Genomic DNA, 19824 nt, shown 5'->3' on the forward strand with positions numbered 1-19824 from the left:
CCAGCACCTGAGCCCGTCACCCCGTCCTCTTCTATGCTCTCCACTGCTCTTCTCAATCGTAACGTTCATAAGGGCTCTTATAGATTACCAGATTCAATTCTAACACGCCCGGGAGATGACACACAAAATTCTGAGAGTGCAGTATCATCACCAGGGCTATCCAGTGCACTGATGAATGCTAACCTGCGTAAGGCAAAGTTTCAGCTCCCAGATGGATCAGCATTGTTTTCCCGGAACCAACCCCAAGCTCCCACCTCTCCTCTCCTTTCTGGTGCCATGCTGAACACCGGCATCCGTGGTGCCTCCTACAGACTCCCAGACACATCACTTTTTAAGCAGCCAGGTTCTGTTGATACCTCTGAGTCACGCTCCCTTGATCTTTCCAGTGCTCTCCGCAACCAGAATCTCCGATCTGCCACCTACCGTTTGCCAGACGGAACTCTGATGACCCACTCTCAGCCGACTGCACCCAAAACCCTTGACCTGTCTAATGCGCTATCAAAGAACCCAAACCTTCGTGGGGCAAAGTACCGTCTTCCCGATGGTAATATCATGGCACGGCTTGGTGCCCCTAGCACCCCAGAACCTCGCTCACTTAACCTCTCCGGTGCCCTGCAGAATGCTCACCTCCGGGGGGCCTCTTTCCGCCTACCCTCATATGCTGTAGTGTCACCCCAGGTCCAGGGATCTGGACCAGAACAGCACTGGGCACAGGGCCCTGGAGCTGAACGTTTGGGAATGCAGCAAGATGTGGACGTGTGGGGTGCAGAGAGGGTACTGCCTCATGGAACAGTGCAGAACCTCAATAAGTGGTCCATGTATAGAGATGGGGAGCTGCTGGACCCCCAAAGCCGGATGGGACAGGGACAAATGGGACATGAACAAGGGGAGTGGAATCTCAGCAGGGAGGGGGAACCACAGGGGAACTGGTTTGACAAGGTAAACATTTGGATATATGACTCCAACATACATAGAAGTTGGCAGCTGATGCAGTTTGGTGTGATGCTGTGAAACCTAGAATTTAAGATTGCTTATTTGGATAACTCAATGACGTGCTGATGGTTTCGAAAGAGCAGAATATATGAATGAATATAAGCAGATGATGACACAATGAACAAATAATATAAAATGTGTAAAGCACATTTCTCTGGTCAGTGAGGGGACTCTGGTTACGATCAAGATTAGAATGATTTCCATGTGAATGTGTGCATGTATCAGACCAGATGTCTGAGTGTGTGTGTGCTTGTTTTAGATGTACTCAATCAGAAGCCTGCCCACTGTGGCTCAGCGAGAGCAACGAGAGGAAGACGGAGTGGAGGATATGACACAGCTAGAGTAAGTAAAAGCTCATACACATACCTGAGTCAACTGTTCGTTGAGACTGAGACCTACAATCACAAGTAAAAGTCATGCTCAAAGCACTTGAACACAGTGGTTTGTCATGATTTAAGTAATAAACTGCAGTCATATTTAACTATTTAACTTTAACATAACGCCAAGTGGGCTTACACACCAACGGCTGGTTTTGAAGCATCAAAAATATGATGGGTTGCAAGATTCAGGATGGGTTCTTGAAGCTGAAAAGTGTATTGTTGCACTGGTGCAACATGCCTTAAGACCAATCACCACAGTGCTGATGTGATCTAGATGGTGGGGTGAGTTGGGAAGGTCTACGTTTTACTGAAACAGCATGCTTGTCTCTAGGGAGATGCATGAAGGGGCCGTTCTGCTGAACCTAAGGACCAGATCTGAGCGGGAGCTTATTTATGCAAGTATCACACAAATCCAACATACAACCACCCACAAAATGTCTTGAACCTATAAATCTAAAGTCAGATCACTTTATTTTGCGTTTGTGTGTTGATTTTACAAAACTTTTTTATTTTCTCCTCTCTCTGTCTTTCAGACATACATAGGTAGTATTCTGGTGTCTGTAAACCCCTATAAGATGTACAACATCTATGGGACGGACATGGTGCTGCTGTACAAGGGTTGTGCTCTGGGAGAGAACCCTCCGTAAGTGACGTTCACCCTCAAACTGCATGGACAGTAAACAGACACAAACTATTTCAAGCTAGAGTAGTCAGTATCCTCATATTTAAAAAACACAGCAGAGTAGAACAATTTGCTATATTGAATTTCATCTGTACTATAAATTATTACTAATGATCTTGCTCTATTTTGATTGCACTGAAAGAAGAATAAAAGATAAAAAGGAAGATGATTTTTTAAAAGAAAGCAGGCAGGAATGGGAAAATAAGGTTAGAAAAACTGAAGATTTGAATATAAAATAGTGTTGAAGAGTATTTTGGTTTGAGTTCATTGCTTTCATCTCTTTAGATATTTAACAGCAGACTGTCTTTCTCCTCCAGGCATTTGTTTGCCATAGCAAATGCTGCTTATTCCAAAATGATGGATGCCAAACACAACCAGGTCATAATAATCAGGTAAGAGTCTCTAGACATTGACCAGACATTACACCTGATGTAGACAAAGGTTTTTTATTGATAATAAAGTCTTGAAAAATGCAGATATTTTTGTTGCATGTCATTAGTAACCCTCCATGGTTTAGTAATGGTTTAACGCTGATAAAGACAGTGTGCATGAAGCTTCTTGGACAGTGAGGTTTCCATCTCCAGCTGGATTAGTGTTTGTAAATTCATGAGTGTCTGTCTGTGGTTTTCTGGCCAGCAAACTTAAGACAGAGCCTCCTTCACTCCTCTCGGACTCCATCTATCCGTCACAGGCGTCTCGCTCCGTGTCAAAGCTCATCTCCACACACAAACACACACACACACTCAGCTCATTTCCGTCTAACTCAGATGTAAAAGCAAACACATACACAGAAGCTCCACACACTCGCACACAGAAACAATCATAGGAAATACACAAACGCCCACGCGTGCACACACCTGGAACACTCTAGCCATGTTCGGAAGGAGACACCTGTAAGGAAAGCCCAGCCGGGTCTGGGCCAGGAGCAGATTATCTTTCAGAGGTTTGCGTGTCCAAGTGCATGTGTGCAAAACCTGTGTTTGTGTGCGAGTCACCGGGTGCGTGTGAAGGGGTAACTGCGGTCTGGTGTACAGTGACCAGTAATGGCCCGGTTTTTAGCTAACCAGCCGTTGAGCTGAAACCTTACGCTGGAATGTGGTCAAGGTGCTGGTGTCCCTACATACACACACACACGCACACACACAGGGCAACACACACATACACCTCATCCCCCCCTTGGCCGAGCTGACATAATTGTAGTATTTAGCGCTAAGCTGTTGGCAGTGGTGAAGCACGAGCGTGTGCCTTGGCGAATGCAAGATTAGCCTGGCCTCACATCACTTAGCCAATTAAGTCGAACACTCCACCAGCACCAGTGGGGAGGTGAGAAGGATCAAATAATGGACGCTCTAAGTGATTAATAAAAGCCGGGTGTACTGGTGCTCAAAGTGCGGATAATGTTCACTCCTCGGCTTTGCCATCAAAGTGACTGGATTTTCCACTACTTTACCTTTTAGCAAACGGATTATCACAGCCCAGTATGGAAACTGAGAAAGCTGGTCCTACTTACCATTAAAGAATGCTAAATGCCAGCATTAGTTTTGTCCAAAAAGTGTAGATAGTACAAGTTTTCTGCCCTTGTCGTTTTACGTGTTGATCTGAATGAGACAACAACACAAAGTTGGGTCATAATTTTGTGTGTAGCTGTGATGCTTAAATGCATTTGAATGTTTTCTACTTTATGTTGTAGGAGTTTTTTATTTCACGCAACCAGTGTGACTGATGAGCCGAAATAGTTCATTTCATGCGGGTGGCTGATCTTATCATTAGTGTGTAAAAGTGTCGGAAATGACATGTGCTGTAAAATTTCCTCATTTGCCTGTTTATTCATTACGTTGTTCTCCTCCAATAAAGCTTTCAAAAGATGAGTGTAGGATCGTATTTTCAGTAGGGGGCTATCCTGGATGCATGCATGTGTTTGCATATTAAAGTTTAGAATAAACATCTGACAGATGCAGTACGTTTTTTTATACTTAAATCTGAAACTTGAAATTTAATAATACAGCAGGATAAACAATATCATTCATATGATTTAGATCATTTAAACCTGCAACAATAGCTCAGTCAAAACTGCAAAACTGAACACATCAAAACTTAAAGCCTTAACATACAACATATGGGCTGTTTACTTCTTTTGTGTTTTATTTAACATGTTATTAATGATGAGTCATGTTTCAGATACAGTATATATCCATCCTGTTTATCACAGTGTGTACTCTCTGCGCAGAGAGTACACACTGTGACTTTCACAAGCCCACAATTGGTCTGTTTCTCTGTGTGCACAAGAGGCCACAGAGCTTCTGTTTCAACACAATGAGTCTGAATTCTGCATAACTGTAGTGAGGGATGTACAGAATAACAGGCCTCCTCACTGTCACTACTGGACAATGCATCCTTTTTTTCCTCATAACTTCTTGTTTGAGTTGGTTTTGGATGATTTAAAGTGTAGCTCTTGTAGCTGTAGTCAAGCTCTTGAACAAAAACAGTTCATATTTTATCTTTTAATAGTTTATATTTCACTGTGTTTCAGTGGGGAGAGCGGATCTGGGAAAACAGAGGCCACCAAACTAGTCCTTCGCTACCTAGCAGCAATAGATCACAAGTGCAATCTTGCGCAACAGGTATGCGCATGCACACACACACACACGCACACACACACACACACACACAAGGATGACTAACGTCTCTGTGCGTCTTTTCTTCCATGTCTCTGGCTCCTCCTGGTGCAGATTGAGGTAGCGGGGTTCCCTGCATGGCTTGTGCTTTACATTTTACACCTCATCTTCACATATAGCCATTAGAATAGCAGGTTGCTGTGTTTTGCTGTCAATCTGTCCCATCACCTACCTGATTGATCAGGATCTGAATTCACAAATGTTTTGCATTCACAGAATCAACATTTTAATTATGTCTTGCTACTTTGTTTTAGGCAAGCCTAGAATACAGTGGACATGTACGCTCTAGACCAGCTGTTTCTGTCAGATATTTTCAGCATGTTTGTCACCCGGCTGATAGAGGTTGTTGATTCACTGCGTGTTTGGTAGATCCTCGAGGCGGCTCCTCTGCTGGAATCTTTTGGAAATGCCAAAACTGTACGGAACGATAATTCCAGTCGCTTCGGGAAATACATAGAGGTCTTTCTGGAGGAGTGAGTATGACATGAATCTGACTTCATCTGACTTTCTCTTTTGTAGCTGTGTTTTAATAAAGTTTATTGTTAATATTATTGTTATAATTTTCAAATCTAATTTGTCTTTTCTTGTTTGCTCTCCCTCTGTCCAGTGGTGTGATCAGTGGTGCCATAACCTCTCAGTATCTGCTGGAAAAGTCCCGTATCGTCTTCCAGGTGACACACACACGCACGCACGCACACGTCGTCGACTTTTCTGTATATGAACGTCTTAAATGTGTGTTTCCCCCTCAGGCCAAAGATGAGAGGAACTATCACATCTTCTACGAGATGCTGGCAGGTCTTCCCTCGCAGCAGAAGCAGGCTTTGTATCTACAAGAGGCTGAGACCTACTATTACCTCAACCAGGTAGAAAGACACAGCAAGGCGTATTCATCAGCCTCTCCAGGAATGTCATGTGGAGTTGCAGACCACACCTGCAAGCCCCCCCTCTCTCTCTCTCTCTCTCTCCACACAGGGAGGGGATTGTGGGATAACAGGGAAGAATGATGCAGATGACTTCCTGCGTCTGCTTGCTGCCATGGAGATCCTCCGCTTCACCCCTGAAGACCAGTCTGCCATCTTTAGAGTGCTTTCTTCCATACTGCACCTGGGCAACGTCTACTTTCAGAGACATGAGGTAGTGTTTCCAAAGTGATCTTTCTTTCTTTTTTCGTTTTTATTTTTGTTATTAATACCACTTAGTTAGAAACAGATCAGGCAATTCAAAAAAGAACATATATATCTGATATGCAGCATATATTTTTGGTACTGTTTTCGTACAATATAATGAACTAAAAATGAGAAATGAACCAAACTTCACAAGGATGATGTGTAAAAACCAATGACAATAATAAGCACTTAAATAGGATGATTTTAAGCAAAACAAATTTAGTGTTTTTTCTTTTTCTTCCCTTGCTGCATGACAGGCTGATGGCCAGGAGGTGGCGTCGGTGGTGAGCGCTCAGGAGATCAGAGTGGTGGCCGAGCTGCTGCAGATCTCTCCAGAGGGACTTCAGAAAGCCATCACCTACAAAGTCACAGTCAGTATCAAAAAGCTTTGAATCCTTGTCATTCTTGAATTGGGTGGTTGTTTGCTCTGTTGTCAGTCACTCTCAGTGCATCTGCAGTTGAGTTTGACCTCTTGTTGACGGGCAGGTACAGTGACTTGGCATCACACCAGCGTCTCTCTCACACACATGCACTGACATTAAAGGGGCTGCGTCGCCCTTAGGTGTCGTTCACCCACATGAAGAACAAAGGACACACACCTTGATCCCATACAAAGAGGCGAACTGCTGTCACTGACACTTTTACAAATAGCTGACTTTATAAGACCTTTTCCAGCCTAGCTGCATCTCTCTACACATCAGAGGATTGTGGGGCATTGGCTATCTTGCTTTTAACTAATCATCCACTCTTCCCCATTAGACTATTCACTGTAGCACCACATGCTCCTCTGCCTGGTAAGTGAGAATCTGCCTCCTGGAGACTGGTAAAATACACTGTATTTCAAATCCATTCAGAGTCAGGATAAATCAGAGATATTTTGTTCTGCACACAGTTGGAAGGTGCTGAATAATGCTCTTAATCTACTTTAAATGAGTTTAGGGGCGTCTCAGGGATGAAGCAGCAGTTTATTTGAAAATTTGCAATGTTTTTCTAATTTTATTCAATATAATACAGCCATTATGATCATAATAAATACTGCATAGTCATAATATCACATGATTCGACTTAGAAGTAAAGTAATAGACCCATCATGCTGTCAGTTCAGCAGCCTCTCCCTGCACTGAAAAACAAATATATGTTATGAGTGTGTTACACCTTTTGTAATTAATGAGCTTTAGCTGTAGTATCATATGCTTTGAGACCTCTTTCATCCTACGTTACGCATCACTGTGTCGACGTGCCTTGGATTTTAGTTACCTGTCGGGTGTCTCACCTCTAACCTCTGACCTCCATCATTCATTCATTCACTCATTCATTCGTTATGTTTGGAAACACGAATCAAATCTGACCTCAGAAAACAATTAACACAATGTAACCACGGATGTCAACACTGAGTATTTGGGCGCATCACTTACAGTCTACACACACGTCCACACAAGACACAAACAAGCATTTTAGCACACACATACAGACATAAACAGACACATACAGTTTTCACACACTCGCTATTGAGCGATGTTATTTTGTAGAGTAATGCTTCAGGCGGTGAAAGCATCTCTTTATTACCATTGTTTGCAGCCGGTCATATTGGATTGCTTCATATTCTTATAGATAGCCGCACTTTTTAATGCTACCAACCCTTTTCAGTGAGAGTTCTTGTCCAAAACCGCTTTTCATTTGCTTGAGGATTTCAAGTTCGCAGGACACGTCGTCATGCTCATATTTCCATGTGATTATTTGACTTGCTTCGTGTAGCTGGCAGGGCGTTCCCTCCATCCCGTAGGCAAAACAAAGAAAGGAATGGGCTGTAGTCATTGGCTTCATGTCAAATCCACTGAAGTCTGGAGCAGAAATCCATCAAATTCACACACGAGTATGTGGCGAGTACCCACAAAGTGTTTTTACATCTGAGGATCTCATTTGAAAACACATTCAAAAGAATAAGAAATAAAAAAATCTGGCTGTCACTGGGTTTTGTCTCGTCTGTTACTGTAAATGAGCTGAAGAGGCTCACGTCCAAACATCTTTAGGGGACATGAAGAAAAATGAATTGCCGCGCCACACTCCTTTACTTCAGGCAGCGTTCGCTGGTGTTATTCACAGAGCTGTCATTGTTCTTCCACAGGATTCACACAAACAAAAAAGAGCAGCACTTGAAAGACATTAACCTTGAACCAGTCTACAACCTCCCTCAGTATAGAGAGGGATGCAGAAGCTGTGACACACAGCAAGAAAGAAGAAAGAAACAGGCTCAGCAAACACCATCCACAAAAACACTATTCTAGTTCTCCATCCACTGTGTGTGGAAGTGGAAAGTGTAAATCCTGGGGGGAAAAAACCTTCAGTCACCCAAATTATTTGTCCTCTTGGCAAATATTTTATCTAATCCACATTCTGTCATATCCCTGTGCCAGAAACATCCTGTTTAGTGTCCGGTTTAAAAAGCAGATTCCAGTTGTCCTGATGGGCTTGATGCTTCTGACGAGGAGGAGTACATTAGAAGTATCATGGTGCACCTTATGCCCTTTGCACATACACGCTGTTATACACCACACTATGAGCCTTTTGTATAATTGATTTTCTAACTACAAAGCCGTTCCTATGGTTTCTATGTAACAGGAGAGGAGTCGGTCGTATCCACTCATTTCCTTTGGCTGGATGAGGTGTGTGTGTGTGTGTGTGTGTGTGTGTGTGTGTGTGTGTGTGTGTGTGTGTGTGTGTGTGTGTGTGTGTGTGTGCATTTAAGTGTGATGATCTAGTGCATTTAAGGAAGACAAGGTCTCAAGTCTCAAAGCATTCTGTATCCGATCAGACTCCGCGTCCCAGACGCTCGATGAATAAGAGAGTAAATACAAGTGGAAGGAGGGAAGCAAAGAGGATGTCAGCAAGGTCAAAAGAAGACGGGGGAAAGAGAGAAATGGTGGGAGAAAAAAGGCACTGATGAGCACTGATGATGAGGTACCCACTTTAGGGACTGTACCGGCCTTAATATCCAACAAGAATATAACAAAATCATGTTCGTAATATGCAACAAATTGCACATGAAAAGGTGGTTAACATAGATTAGTGCGTCCTAAATATTCCAGCTACTCTATTTTTAAAACAAGAGATACTACCTGGACAGCTGTTACCACCGTCACTGTGCACAGGCGCTTTGTGCAGCTCTTTATATCTATCAGGGGTTGGAAAATCTGAAAAGATCCTCCAGTACAAAAACAATAAAAATCAGACTTCCCTCCCTTCAGCAAAAACAGAAACCACACCCTTTTTTCACCCTGGCTCCCCTCTGGTAATTCACCACATTTAACCCTACAGTCATGGTGTCCTGCTCTTCTGTTGCACTTCAGCTACACAAGACGACTTCAATCCATTTAAAGGTTTTTTTGGACTGTAACAGAATATGTGGCAATGAGCTCTGACTGCAGCCTGCAGCACCTGACGTATGGCGCCTGAGCTGAGGTCTCGGTTTGCAAGAAGCTGAAGCTTAAAATGTCTCGAGGATGGACCGACATTTTTCAAGGGTTTTATTTATCTTTCCCTGATGTGAACATAAGAACCAGAGCTCATGTTCATTACCGTCATTACTTACTGGGATGCTTGAATGCAACAGAGCCATCAGTGATGTCATTTGTCAAAAGGTGGGAGAAAGGCCTACTGTCCCGCCCTAACAGCAAACGAGAAGGGTGAGGGAGCTGTCATTTAAGCCCAGTCTGCTCAACCAGGCCTCATCAGGCAACATTAATATTAATATTAACATGTAAAGCTTAAGCGATAAAACATTTGACATTGTGTTTGAGGATGTGAAGGAGGTCTCCGAACAGTTCGTAACAAACAGGAACAAGATTTGAGCAGCCTTAGATTATCAGGAAGATGTTGCGATGCTGCAGTTGTTCACCGGTTACTCCTCATAAGACTATTTGCCTCAATAACTGCTGCCTCCTCCACAGGAGACAATGAGGGACAAGATCTACACGCCATTGACTGTGGAGAGTGCTGTTGATGCCAGGTGAGAGACAACTGCAATACCCAACACGCACTCCATGAAAATGTATTATTTTTTCCTCCAGATGTTTTTCACATGTAATACCTTCCTGAAAGGACGAATTCAGATCCTTCACATTAATAAGTTTGTATATATTATAAGAAAGATTTCCTTAAAATATCAAAAGTGAAATTACTCATTCGCAGTAAGTGTTTTACTATTAAATATGATGTTTTTGGATTAATATGACTGCCTCATTAATGTGTATGTTGCAGTTTGCTGCTGTAGATGTTTAAGTTTGAGCTCATTTTAACTTCTTTGTGCACTGTTGGGTAGTTTAATCTGCAGCAGTGCATCACATTCTATAAGATCATCATATGTTTGTAGCATCGTTGTCCTGTGAGAACCATGTACAAGTGTAAAGACTCAGCTTTTCACGTGCTTCAGGCGATGCATTTTCTCTTCTTCAAGAGAGTTTTCTCAAACCACAGATAAACACTTAATCCTTTAGTTTATCGGAAACATTCACATTCAAAATCAGCACATTTGGAGATACGTGGTTTTCACTGGACAGGAAGGGTATGAAAGCTCTTGAGCTCTGAGCTCTTACATGGCCCTTAATAACCTGTCCTACCTCATAATTTGTAATTAATTATTTCTCACACCACCTTAAAGATAATGGTGAATTATGTATGGACCATTTTTAATTTCTCATCTTCCTCATCTTCTCCATCCTGTCTGTCTTTCACACACATCTTTCTCCAGAGATGCTGTTGCCAAGATCCTGTACTCGCTGCTTTTCCATTGGTTAACAGAGAGGATCAACGCTCAGGTGTACCCCCGCCAACACACACTCTCCATCTCCATCTTGGACATTTACGGATTTGAGGTAAGCAAGTGTGTTTTTTTTCCTTCGTGCAGGATGAACAGCATCTTACCAGCTGTCTGTCACACAGCAGAAAGACTGCAGAATAGTAGTAGTAATAATAGTAGATAAGCCATTAAGAAATACCAGCTGTGTGTGTGTGTGTGTGTGTGTGTGTGTGTGTGTGTGTGTGTGTGTGTGTGGGAACAACAGGATCTGGCCTTCAACAGCTTCGAGCAGCTTTGCATTAATTATGCAAACGAGTACCTGCAGTTCTTCTTCAACAGGATTGTGTTCAGGGAAGAACAGGTGAGCCGACGTCACACCTGCAGGGACACTGGATTACTCACACACACATGCACACACACTTCACAACAGAAATGCATACACAAAATAAACATTAAAAAAATACACATAAATGTTTGTGATCATTGTGCAGGAGGAGTACAGCCGGGAACAGATCCCCTGGCAGGACATCCCATTCATTGACAACCAGCCCTGCATTGACCTCATTGCCGCTAAGCCTCATGGGATACTGAGGATTCTGGACGACCAGAGCTGTTTCCCACAGGTGGGGCAGGAGAAACCTCAGGAGAAACCTCAGGAGAACATGAAGACCCTCACACATCTGTTTTATTTTAAATATGTTAAAACTTTGTGCACGTCGCTCAGAGTCTGCTGCTTTGTTGCCAGGCAACAGACCACACTTTCCTCCAAAAGTGTCACTATCACCATGGCCACAACCCGCTGTATCTAAAGCCAAAGATGCCCCTCCCAGAGTTCACCATCAAGCACTTTGCAGGCCGGGTCACCTACCAGGTACACAGCTCCTCATTGGCAGAATGACAGAATGTGCTATTGGCCCGTCAGGTGTCAATATAATCTATTGGATTCACTGACGTCAGTAATGTCATTGATCTGTACCATGAGTATATTCCTGTTTAATAGCAGCATTGCTCTAGAGAGGGTAATGTCTGCCTGCCTGCTGGTCAGTCAGTCATCAGCTACTCCAGTTCAGACTGAATATCTTGACCACTATTCCATTAATTTCCATGAAACTGTGTCCCGACATTCATGGTCCCCAGAGGATGAATATGAATGATTTTGGACTTTTCTGGCACCAACAGCCGTTCAAAGTTTTGATTATCCAATGAAATATCTCAACGCCTGCTGGATGGATGGCAATGAAATTTGGAACGCACCTTCATGTCCCCCTCAGGATGAACTGTAACAACTTTGGTGATGCCTTACCTTTTCATTTAGTGTCATCCTCAGGTGAAAATATGAAATGTCCACTACTTTGGTTTATGACCAAATACCTGCAAAGCAGTACCATCAGCCTCAGTTGCATTTTCAGTTAATTAGCAAATGTTGGCATGCTAACATGCTAAACTAAGATGTTGAACATGTTAGCATTGTCACTGTGAGCATGTTGACAGTGGCTTTAAGCCCAGTGCACTGCTATGCCTCGAGTCTTTTTCAAGAGTTAAATGAAAATATAGTAGTGAATGGAAAAGTTAAGGCATCACCAGTTCATCTGGGGCGGGAATATGAATGTTGGAGCCAAATTTCAGGTCAACAATCCATCCCATCTAATAATTCATGATGTCGACGATGCAGGTTTACAAGTTCCTCGATAAGAACTACGACCAGGTCCGTCAGGATGTCCTGGACCTGTTCATTCAGAGCAAGAACAAGGTGAGAGGAGCAGCTCTCAGATCAGCGCGTGCATGTACGGTCGCGCTAATTCTCGTTCACCTGAGCATAAACAACTGCAGTAAATATGTGTGAACGTTGTGAATGTATTTGTGTGCGTCCAGATGGTGTCAAACCTCTTCCTGGTTCACGCAGAGGTCACGGGTCAGCAGAGGGGAGGACACATGAGGAAGAGCAGCACAGTCACCAGGAGATACCAAGCTCCCACCGTCAGCAGCAAGTTCCAACAGTCCCTGCTGGAGCTGGTGGAGAAGATGGAGAGGTGAACCTTCATCGAATTTTCAAAGATGTTATTATGTTTTTTATTATTATTTATTTATGCATTTAATCCAAGTGGCAAATTTCTTGCATTAGCATAGGAAACGAGCTGGTTACTGACATTATCATTCAGCTGGTTTACTTTTATCCTTCCCTCTCAGGTGCAACCCGTTTTTCGTTCGCTGCATAAAGCCAAATAACATGAAGGTAGATTTTCAAACATGTCTGTGCTGACGATCATTTGCATGCATGAGTTCAGCCTTGCTGCGTCCTGTCGGTAATAACACGCCGTTGTTTTTTCCACTGTGACACATGTGCGTCTGCGCTTAGCAACCAGGCGTGTTTGAGGACGAGCTGGTCAGCAGCCAGCTGAGACACTCTGGCATCCTGGAGACCATTAGGATCCGTAGAGAGGGGTATCCTGTCAGAATGCCATTCTACGTCTTCCTGTTCAGGTAACACGTGCAGCCACTGGATGGTGGAAGGCACTTTGGCGCGTCTCTGTGGCCTTACCCAGTATCGCCCCATTCACTGGCATCACGTAGCCGGGGGGTTTAAAACACTGTCGCATCCTCTCTGCTCGATGGACATGATTCAGAGATTAAACACACGTTTTGGGAGGGTTTGCACATTTTATGCACACATACATCCTCATCAAAAGGACTTCTGTATATACACACCCTGATTTTTCACCTAGCGCCATCACCAGGTCAGAGTTTAAATTTTTGTCCAACACTTGGGTTTATGACCAAATACCTGCAAAACTAATGACATTGCCATCAGCCTCGGCTTTGCTCTGCGTTTAGCGCTGATTAGCAAATGTTAGCAAGCTAGCACGCTAAACTAAGACGTTTAGGCTCGTGGTGGGAAGATGCTTTTCCCTTCACTTTGTGACAAATCTGCATCAACATGTAAAGCAAAGTTTTTCACCCGTTGGTCTGAATCAGAACGTCAAGTCTCTGGTGGATTTTTCAGAGGGAGACGCATTTGGCTTTGCAGCAGAAGCATCAGGGGTTAGTGTGGAACACATAGAAGAAGCATGGGGTGCTTTATATGAGAGGTGATAGATAGAATGGGATGCAACTCATTCCTGTAGCCCTTTTGACTATAAGACAGGCCAAAAAAACACATTACCAAATTATCATGGCCAGTATCAATATCATAATGAATGTTATTTATTATCGCCAACACATTCTGTTTTCTTTTCTTTTCTTTTTTTCTTTTGTGTGTGTGTGTGTGTGTGGGTGTGGGTGTGGGTGTGGGTGTGTGTGTCATACCCAGGTATAAGTCCCTGGTGGGGGTACGAGAGCCTCCAGCTGCCAGTGGAGAGAACTGTGTGATAATGCTCAGTAAACTGTGTCCGCTCAGACCAGGAGCGTACCATGTTGGCGTCACGAAGGTGAGCTTCTCCTCTCATTTGTTCATGCACATTCATTTCACAGTGACACTTGTTGTGTTTGATTTTGATTGTGTTTTTTTTGTTGTCAAATGTGTGAATGGCAGCTGTTTCTGAAGGAGGACATCTACCAGCTGTTGGAGTGTAAACGGGAGCGCACCCGTCAGCTCGCCGCTCTCACCCTGCAGCGTTACACCCGCATGTTCTTTGTCAGAAAACGCTTCGTGGCCTTCCGCAAGAAGATCATCGGGCTGCAGGCGCAGTGCAGAGGCTTCCTCACAAGGTCAGCTGCTCCGCTACTGCCACTTTCATAACTATCAACTGATCTGAGGACATCCACCAAGTAAAAAACCTCATACTACTGAACCAAAGCCTGACCATAAAAACACATGGTAAAGGTGAAGTCTGTAATGAAGTACCAAGTTTCTTAGAAACCAGGATGACGTCAGGTATTACATGTGTTAATGGTGATTTAAACTTTCATGGTCCTCCATTTCTCGTCCTGCCCTCCAGGAAGCGCTATGTGAAGATGAGGGAGAGCCTGGTTCGGTTCCGCTCCCTCGTCCACATGTACGTCAACCGCAGGCGATACATCAAGGTGCATGAAGACCTTTCTTATCTAACTTATCTAACCTTTCACGCCCATATAAATCACGTCCTGCACTGTTGAAGTGTAAATAATCAGTGTGTGATTTCTGTGATCTGTTTGCAGATGAAGTTTAATGCCCAGAGGAAAGCTGAGGAGGAGAGGAAGAGGAGAGAGATGGTACTCAGACGTGAAGGGTGACTTTGTCTAAATTTATCGTCACACTGAAGACACATTAAAAAAAGCGATGACTCTTTCAGGAGCTGGCCAAGAGGGAGGTGGTGAACGTCACACACTTGGTGATCCCTGCAGAGCTGGGCGCGTTGCTGCAGACCGCAGGAGGTCTGTAAATGTCTTTTTGAGAAGTCCACATTAGTGTCCCGTCACGCGTATTATTCATGAACCAAACTGCTGAGCACTTGGTTCCGCTCTTTGAACGCGTCTCATCTCATCAGCACCCGCAGCGTCAGCTCCAGACATGAGCTGAACAGTCCTGACAGGGCGGGACGTGAGCAGCATCAGCTGATCAATAAACCATAAGCAAAGATGACAACTGATTTATGTCAAATACTGTATAAACATGTGAGGTCAGCTTCAACAGCAGCAATACAGAGTAGCACAGTATGTGTTCATATGCAGGTTTTGGTAGTTTTCATGTTGAAACGTGCTTTAAAGGACTCCATGCTCCCACAGTGCATGTATCCTGGTTGATCTGTCGCATCTCTCTCGCTCCAGTCAGGAGGGAGTTGCATTCAGACTGTCTGGCTTTGCTTCAAGCTCCTCACATCCAAGAGGAGGCTCAACTCACTCTGCCTCTGGACATCAACAACCACCCGTTCTTCCGCTACGTCCAGATCTACTTCAGGGTGAGATGTGCATCAGTGTTACAGTCATGATGTCATGAAACTTACTGCATTATATTAAAACCAGAGGTAGAATGTATCTAAGTACATTTACTGGATTTTTGAGGTACTTATACTTATAAGTCATTTGAGCCACTTTATATCTCTACTCCACTACCTGTCAGAGGTGAATATTTAACTTTTTGTTCTATATTTATTCAACAGCTTTAGTTACTAGTTACTTTTCAGATTAAGATAATTGAATACAAAACATGAAGTATGAAGAGCTTATAAAATGTAAAGTTTTCTTATAAATTAAACTACTCAACTGTATAGACAAGTATAGCTGAAACGATTAGTTCATTAATCAATTAGTGGATTAGCAGGAAATTAATGGGCATCTCTTTTGCTAATTGTATTTGTCATTATTCATGTAAAAACATGTCTTGCTTCCAGCCACTCAAATGTGAGGACTTGCTGCGCTTTGTTTTAACCGTTTTAATCATTTTAATTTATTTTTAATCATTTTGAGGTTTTGACTCTTGGTTGTTTGTTTTCAGAACTTTTACAAACCAAACAGTCGATCAATTCATGAGGCAATAAACAGCCGATTAATCCATGATGAAAATAATTAGGGATGCACGATAACTGTTTTTTAAAACCGATACCGATAACCGATAACTTTTAGCTCCTAAAGGCCGATACCGATAACCAATAACACACACATATACCTAACATCATGACATCAATACCACGAACAAAACCAAAAACAGTTTTGACTCTTTAAATGAAGAGATATTTATTTTTCCAATGAAAAACTATTGGTAAGCCTCTCAAACATGTTCTTAAAGCTATCAAACAAACCTATTTGATATCTCACATCAATTTAAATAAGGTGCATTACTTACTGATATAAAAAATAAAGGCCCCTTAAAATGATGCAAATACATGCATCAGGATTACAAACTGAAAAAGTGTATTCCAGAAGTTTACAAAAAATAAATATACATAGAAAATTAATGCACTGGCACAAGTTAGATTCAAACATTTCTATGTAAACAAACTGAAAGTGCATTCCTCAATGACAACAAAAATAATGCACAGTGCATATTAACTGACAGAAGTTAGAAGACGGCACTCTTGAACTCAATTCTGTTCAATCGCGAAAATTCAGCGGTGTTCCTAACAGTCACAGACTAAAGGGGCAATCCCTTAATGTAGCAAGCTCAATAACACATCGCCAGCTGATTTGAGAGGCAAAATATGGAGCATTTTCCGTACATTATTTTTAAATTGTTTGGAGAGGACCAAACACTTGGCTGGAGAATGATGTCCCCAGCAAAAAAGACGAGAAAAGTAAAAAAAACAACGCTGGACCAACAGGAGGAGCGATATTAAGACACAAAAGACTTTAGGACGCAGAGATTGACCAGATTGAAGCCGACAGACACGAAAAAAACACCAAGAGAAACACAGCATGGACGATCGGTCTGCTAAAAGACTGCTGAGTGGAGACAAAACTGGAGACAGATTTTTTAATGTCTGACGCTGAAAGCAGAAATCAGCTGATGCAGGACTTTTATCCATCAGTCCAAAAAAATTGCGGTAAACCAAACTCTGTCTCCAGCTACGTCTCTCTCAGGTCTGGGATATCCCATCACTTCTCCACATTTGACATGATTTCGCTGATTAGCTGTAAAGAAATAGTTTTCCTGCCGGCCTGCGCACAGTGACAGGCGGTTGCTAGGCAACGTACGTGTTTACTTTCAGAGCCACTGCGCAGTGAGAGCGGTGACAGGCAAGAGTAGACCATTTTAAATCAATAAAATATGTTTTAATCAGTATTTTGTGTCACACTATTGAATGCTTTAGTAATAAGCCGTGTTCTAAGCGGGATAATGTATAGTGAGCAGTTTCCTACGGAGAAGCGTCGCGTCGGGCTTCTATGTCATCCTGAAGGAAGATACATGATCCCTTACTTCGACTTATCTATGTAAACAAACTGAAGAAGGGCAGTCCATAGTAAGTCAAGCACCATCACGTCCATGATTAAATCTTCAATAACCTGAGCCCGTGGGTCATCTTTGGCAAATTTCTTGGACTTTTCGAAAGCCTCGCCTTCGCGTAAGTCCCGGTGGCTTCTTTGCGGCTGCCTTGCTAACGTTAGCGTCTTTAGCAGGCTTGGCGTCCTCATACGCTTTCCAAACTCCGTCAAAGCGGTGGTTATGTTTCAGGTGACTGATCAGGTATTAAAGCTCGTGCAATTTCTCGCTCCTAGTGGAACTCGCTTGGAACATTTGTTGCGAATAACCAGCGAACTATCTTCTTCGGAAACTTTGAAGAAGTCTCAACTCTGTTTTCATAAGCACGCTGTGCCGCATGCTGCATTCAAGGTGTAGCGTACATTCCCTCGTTTGCCAGTCGTTCTTTCGGCCTATTTAAGTTCATGTTTCTATTTTTTGTGTATAACATGTGGAAAAATACTGCGAATATTAATTCAAGTCAGCAACTAGCAAAATTATGACCGAGTTAACGAGTTGTTTTCTGGCATGTGGGGGTATTCTTGATTTTTCCCAGTGAGAGAGTGTTTCTGATTATGCCAACGTCACTTGAACGCAGCATTCACTGCAGGCCATTCGGGTCTCATAGTGGGAGCGAGGCACTGCCGTGCTGACAAAAACATACATGTTATCGGGGCTATTCGTGATGATATCGGACTTATCGGAATGACGTCATCATTTCTTGCTATCGGCCTGATAATTATCATGCATCCCTACAAACGATGATTTAAATATCTCAGAATGATATAATTAGAAATGACCATCACAGTGACATCACACAGTGACGTCACACACTGACATCAAACTGTGACATCACACACTGACATCACAGTGTGACATCACACAGTGACATCACACAGTGACATCAAACTGTGACATCAAACTGTGACATCAAACTGTGGCATCACACACTGACATCACAGTGTGACATCACACAGTGACATCAGAGATAACACAGTGACATCACACAGTGACATCACACTGACATCAAACTGACATCACACACTGACATCACATGTAACAGTCGCAAACAACAGCTAAACTAGCCGACCGCCGCAGAGTTAGCTGTGTTGTGTCTGGTTGCTCGCAGCGCGCGTCGCTCAAAAATGACATCATCCACGTTAGAGGTAGTTTCCTCGAGACTACACATGGTGATGTCAGTGACATGACACGCTGTGACATGACATGCTGTGACATGACACGCTGTGGCATCATATCACACGGTGACATCACACGGTGACATCACACGGTGACATCACACACACTGACATCACACACTGACATCACACACTGACATCACACACTGACATCACACTGTGACAGCTGGCCAAAACAACAACAAACAGCTGCGTGTCTACGAGAAAACGGCAACTGGTGGTGTTCTTGTGGACAATGTTCATCGATGACAACAGAGGAGGAATGCCTCTGTTGCTCAGAGTGGGACTTGCGGCCAGGGATATCCTGTCACTTCTCCACATTTGACATGATTTCGCTGATTAGCTGTAAAGAAATAAGTTTTCCTGCCGGCCTGCGCACAGTGACAGGCGGTTGCTAGGCAACGTACGTGTTTACTTTCAGAGCCACTGCGCAGTGAGAGCGGTGACAGGCAAGAGTAGACTCATTTTAAATCAATAAAATATGTTTTAATCAGTATTTTGTGTCACACTATTGAACGCTTTAGTAATAAGCCGTGTTCTAAGCGGGATAACGTATAGTGAGCAGTTTCCTACAGAGAAGCGTCGCGTCGGGCTTCTATGTCATCCTGAAGGAAGATACATGATCCCTTACTTCGACTTATCTATGTAAACAAACTGAAGAAGGGCAGTCCATAGTAAGTCAAGCACCATCACGTCCATGATTAAATCTTCAATAACCTGAGCCCGTGGGTCATCTTTGGCAAATTTCTGGACTTTTCGAAAGCCTTGCCGATGCGTAAGTCCCGGTGGCTTCTTTGCGTCAGCAACTAGCAAAATTATGACCAAGTTAACGAGTTGTTTTCTGGCATGAAGGGGTATTCTTGATTTTTCCCAGTGAGAAAGAGTTTTTCTGATTATGCTAAAGTCACTTGAATGCAGCATTCACTGCAGGCCATTCGGGTCTCATAGTGGGAGCGAGGCACTGCCGTGCTGACAAAAACACATATGTTATCGGGGCTGTTCGTCATGATATCGGACGTATCGGAATGACATCATAATTTCCTGTTATCGGCCCGATAACTATCGG

At 43.2% G+C, this 19824-nt stretch overlaps 1 protein-coding gene across 1 annotated transcript in view; it reads left to right on the forward strand.

The window, feature by feature from the left end:
* Positions 1-1252: 1252 nt before the first annotated feature.
* myo15aa (myosin XVAa) overlaps positions 1253-19824 on the forward strand; it is a 37303-nt gene continuing 18731 nt past the window's right edge. The window contains exons 1-25 of the mRNA XM_041956474.1: positions 1253-1335; positions 1705-1768; positions 1907-2016; positions 2373-2447; positions 4586-4676; positions 5100-5203; positions 5338-5401; positions 5480-5593; positions 5703-5864; positions 6154-6267; positions 9844-9902; positions 10644-10767; positions 10957-11052; positions 11183-11314; positions 11437-11562; positions 12364-12441; positions 12564-12721; positions 12879-12924; positions 13048-13172; positions 13999-14116; positions 14221-14396; positions 14627-14711; positions 14826-14879; positions 14960-15045; positions 15439-15565. Of these exons, the coding sequence (XP_041812408.1) occupies positions 1253-1335; positions 1705-1768; positions 1907-2016; positions 2373-2447; positions 4586-4676; positions 5100-5203; positions 5338-5401; positions 5480-5593; positions 5703-5864; positions 6154-6267; positions 9844-9902; positions 10644-10767; positions 10957-11052; positions 11183-11314; positions 11437-11562; positions 12364-12441; positions 12564-12721; positions 12879-12924; positions 13048-13172; positions 13999-14116; positions 14221-14396; positions 14627-14711; positions 14826-14879; positions 14960-15045; positions 15439-15565 (2571 nt within the window). The remainder of the gene's footprint in view (positions 1336-1704; positions 1769-1906; positions 2017-2372; positions 2448-4585; positions 4677-5099; positions 5204-5337; positions 5402-5479; positions 5594-5702; positions 5865-6153; positions 6268-9843; positions 9903-10643; positions 10768-10956; positions 11053-11182; positions 11315-11436; positions 11563-12363; positions 12442-12563; positions 12722-12878; positions 12925-13047; positions 13173-13998; positions 14117-14220; positions 14397-14626; positions 14712-14825; positions 14880-14959; positions 15046-15438; positions 15566-19824) is intronic.

This window comes from Chelmon rostratus, chromosome 17 (genome assembly GCF_017976325.1).
Source record: "Chelmon rostratus isolate fCheRos1 chromosome 17, fCheRos1.pri, whole genome shotgun sequence".
Lineage (NCBI taxonomy): Eukaryota > Metazoa > Chordata > Actinopteri > Chaetodontiformes > Chaetodontidae > Chelmon > Chelmon rostratus.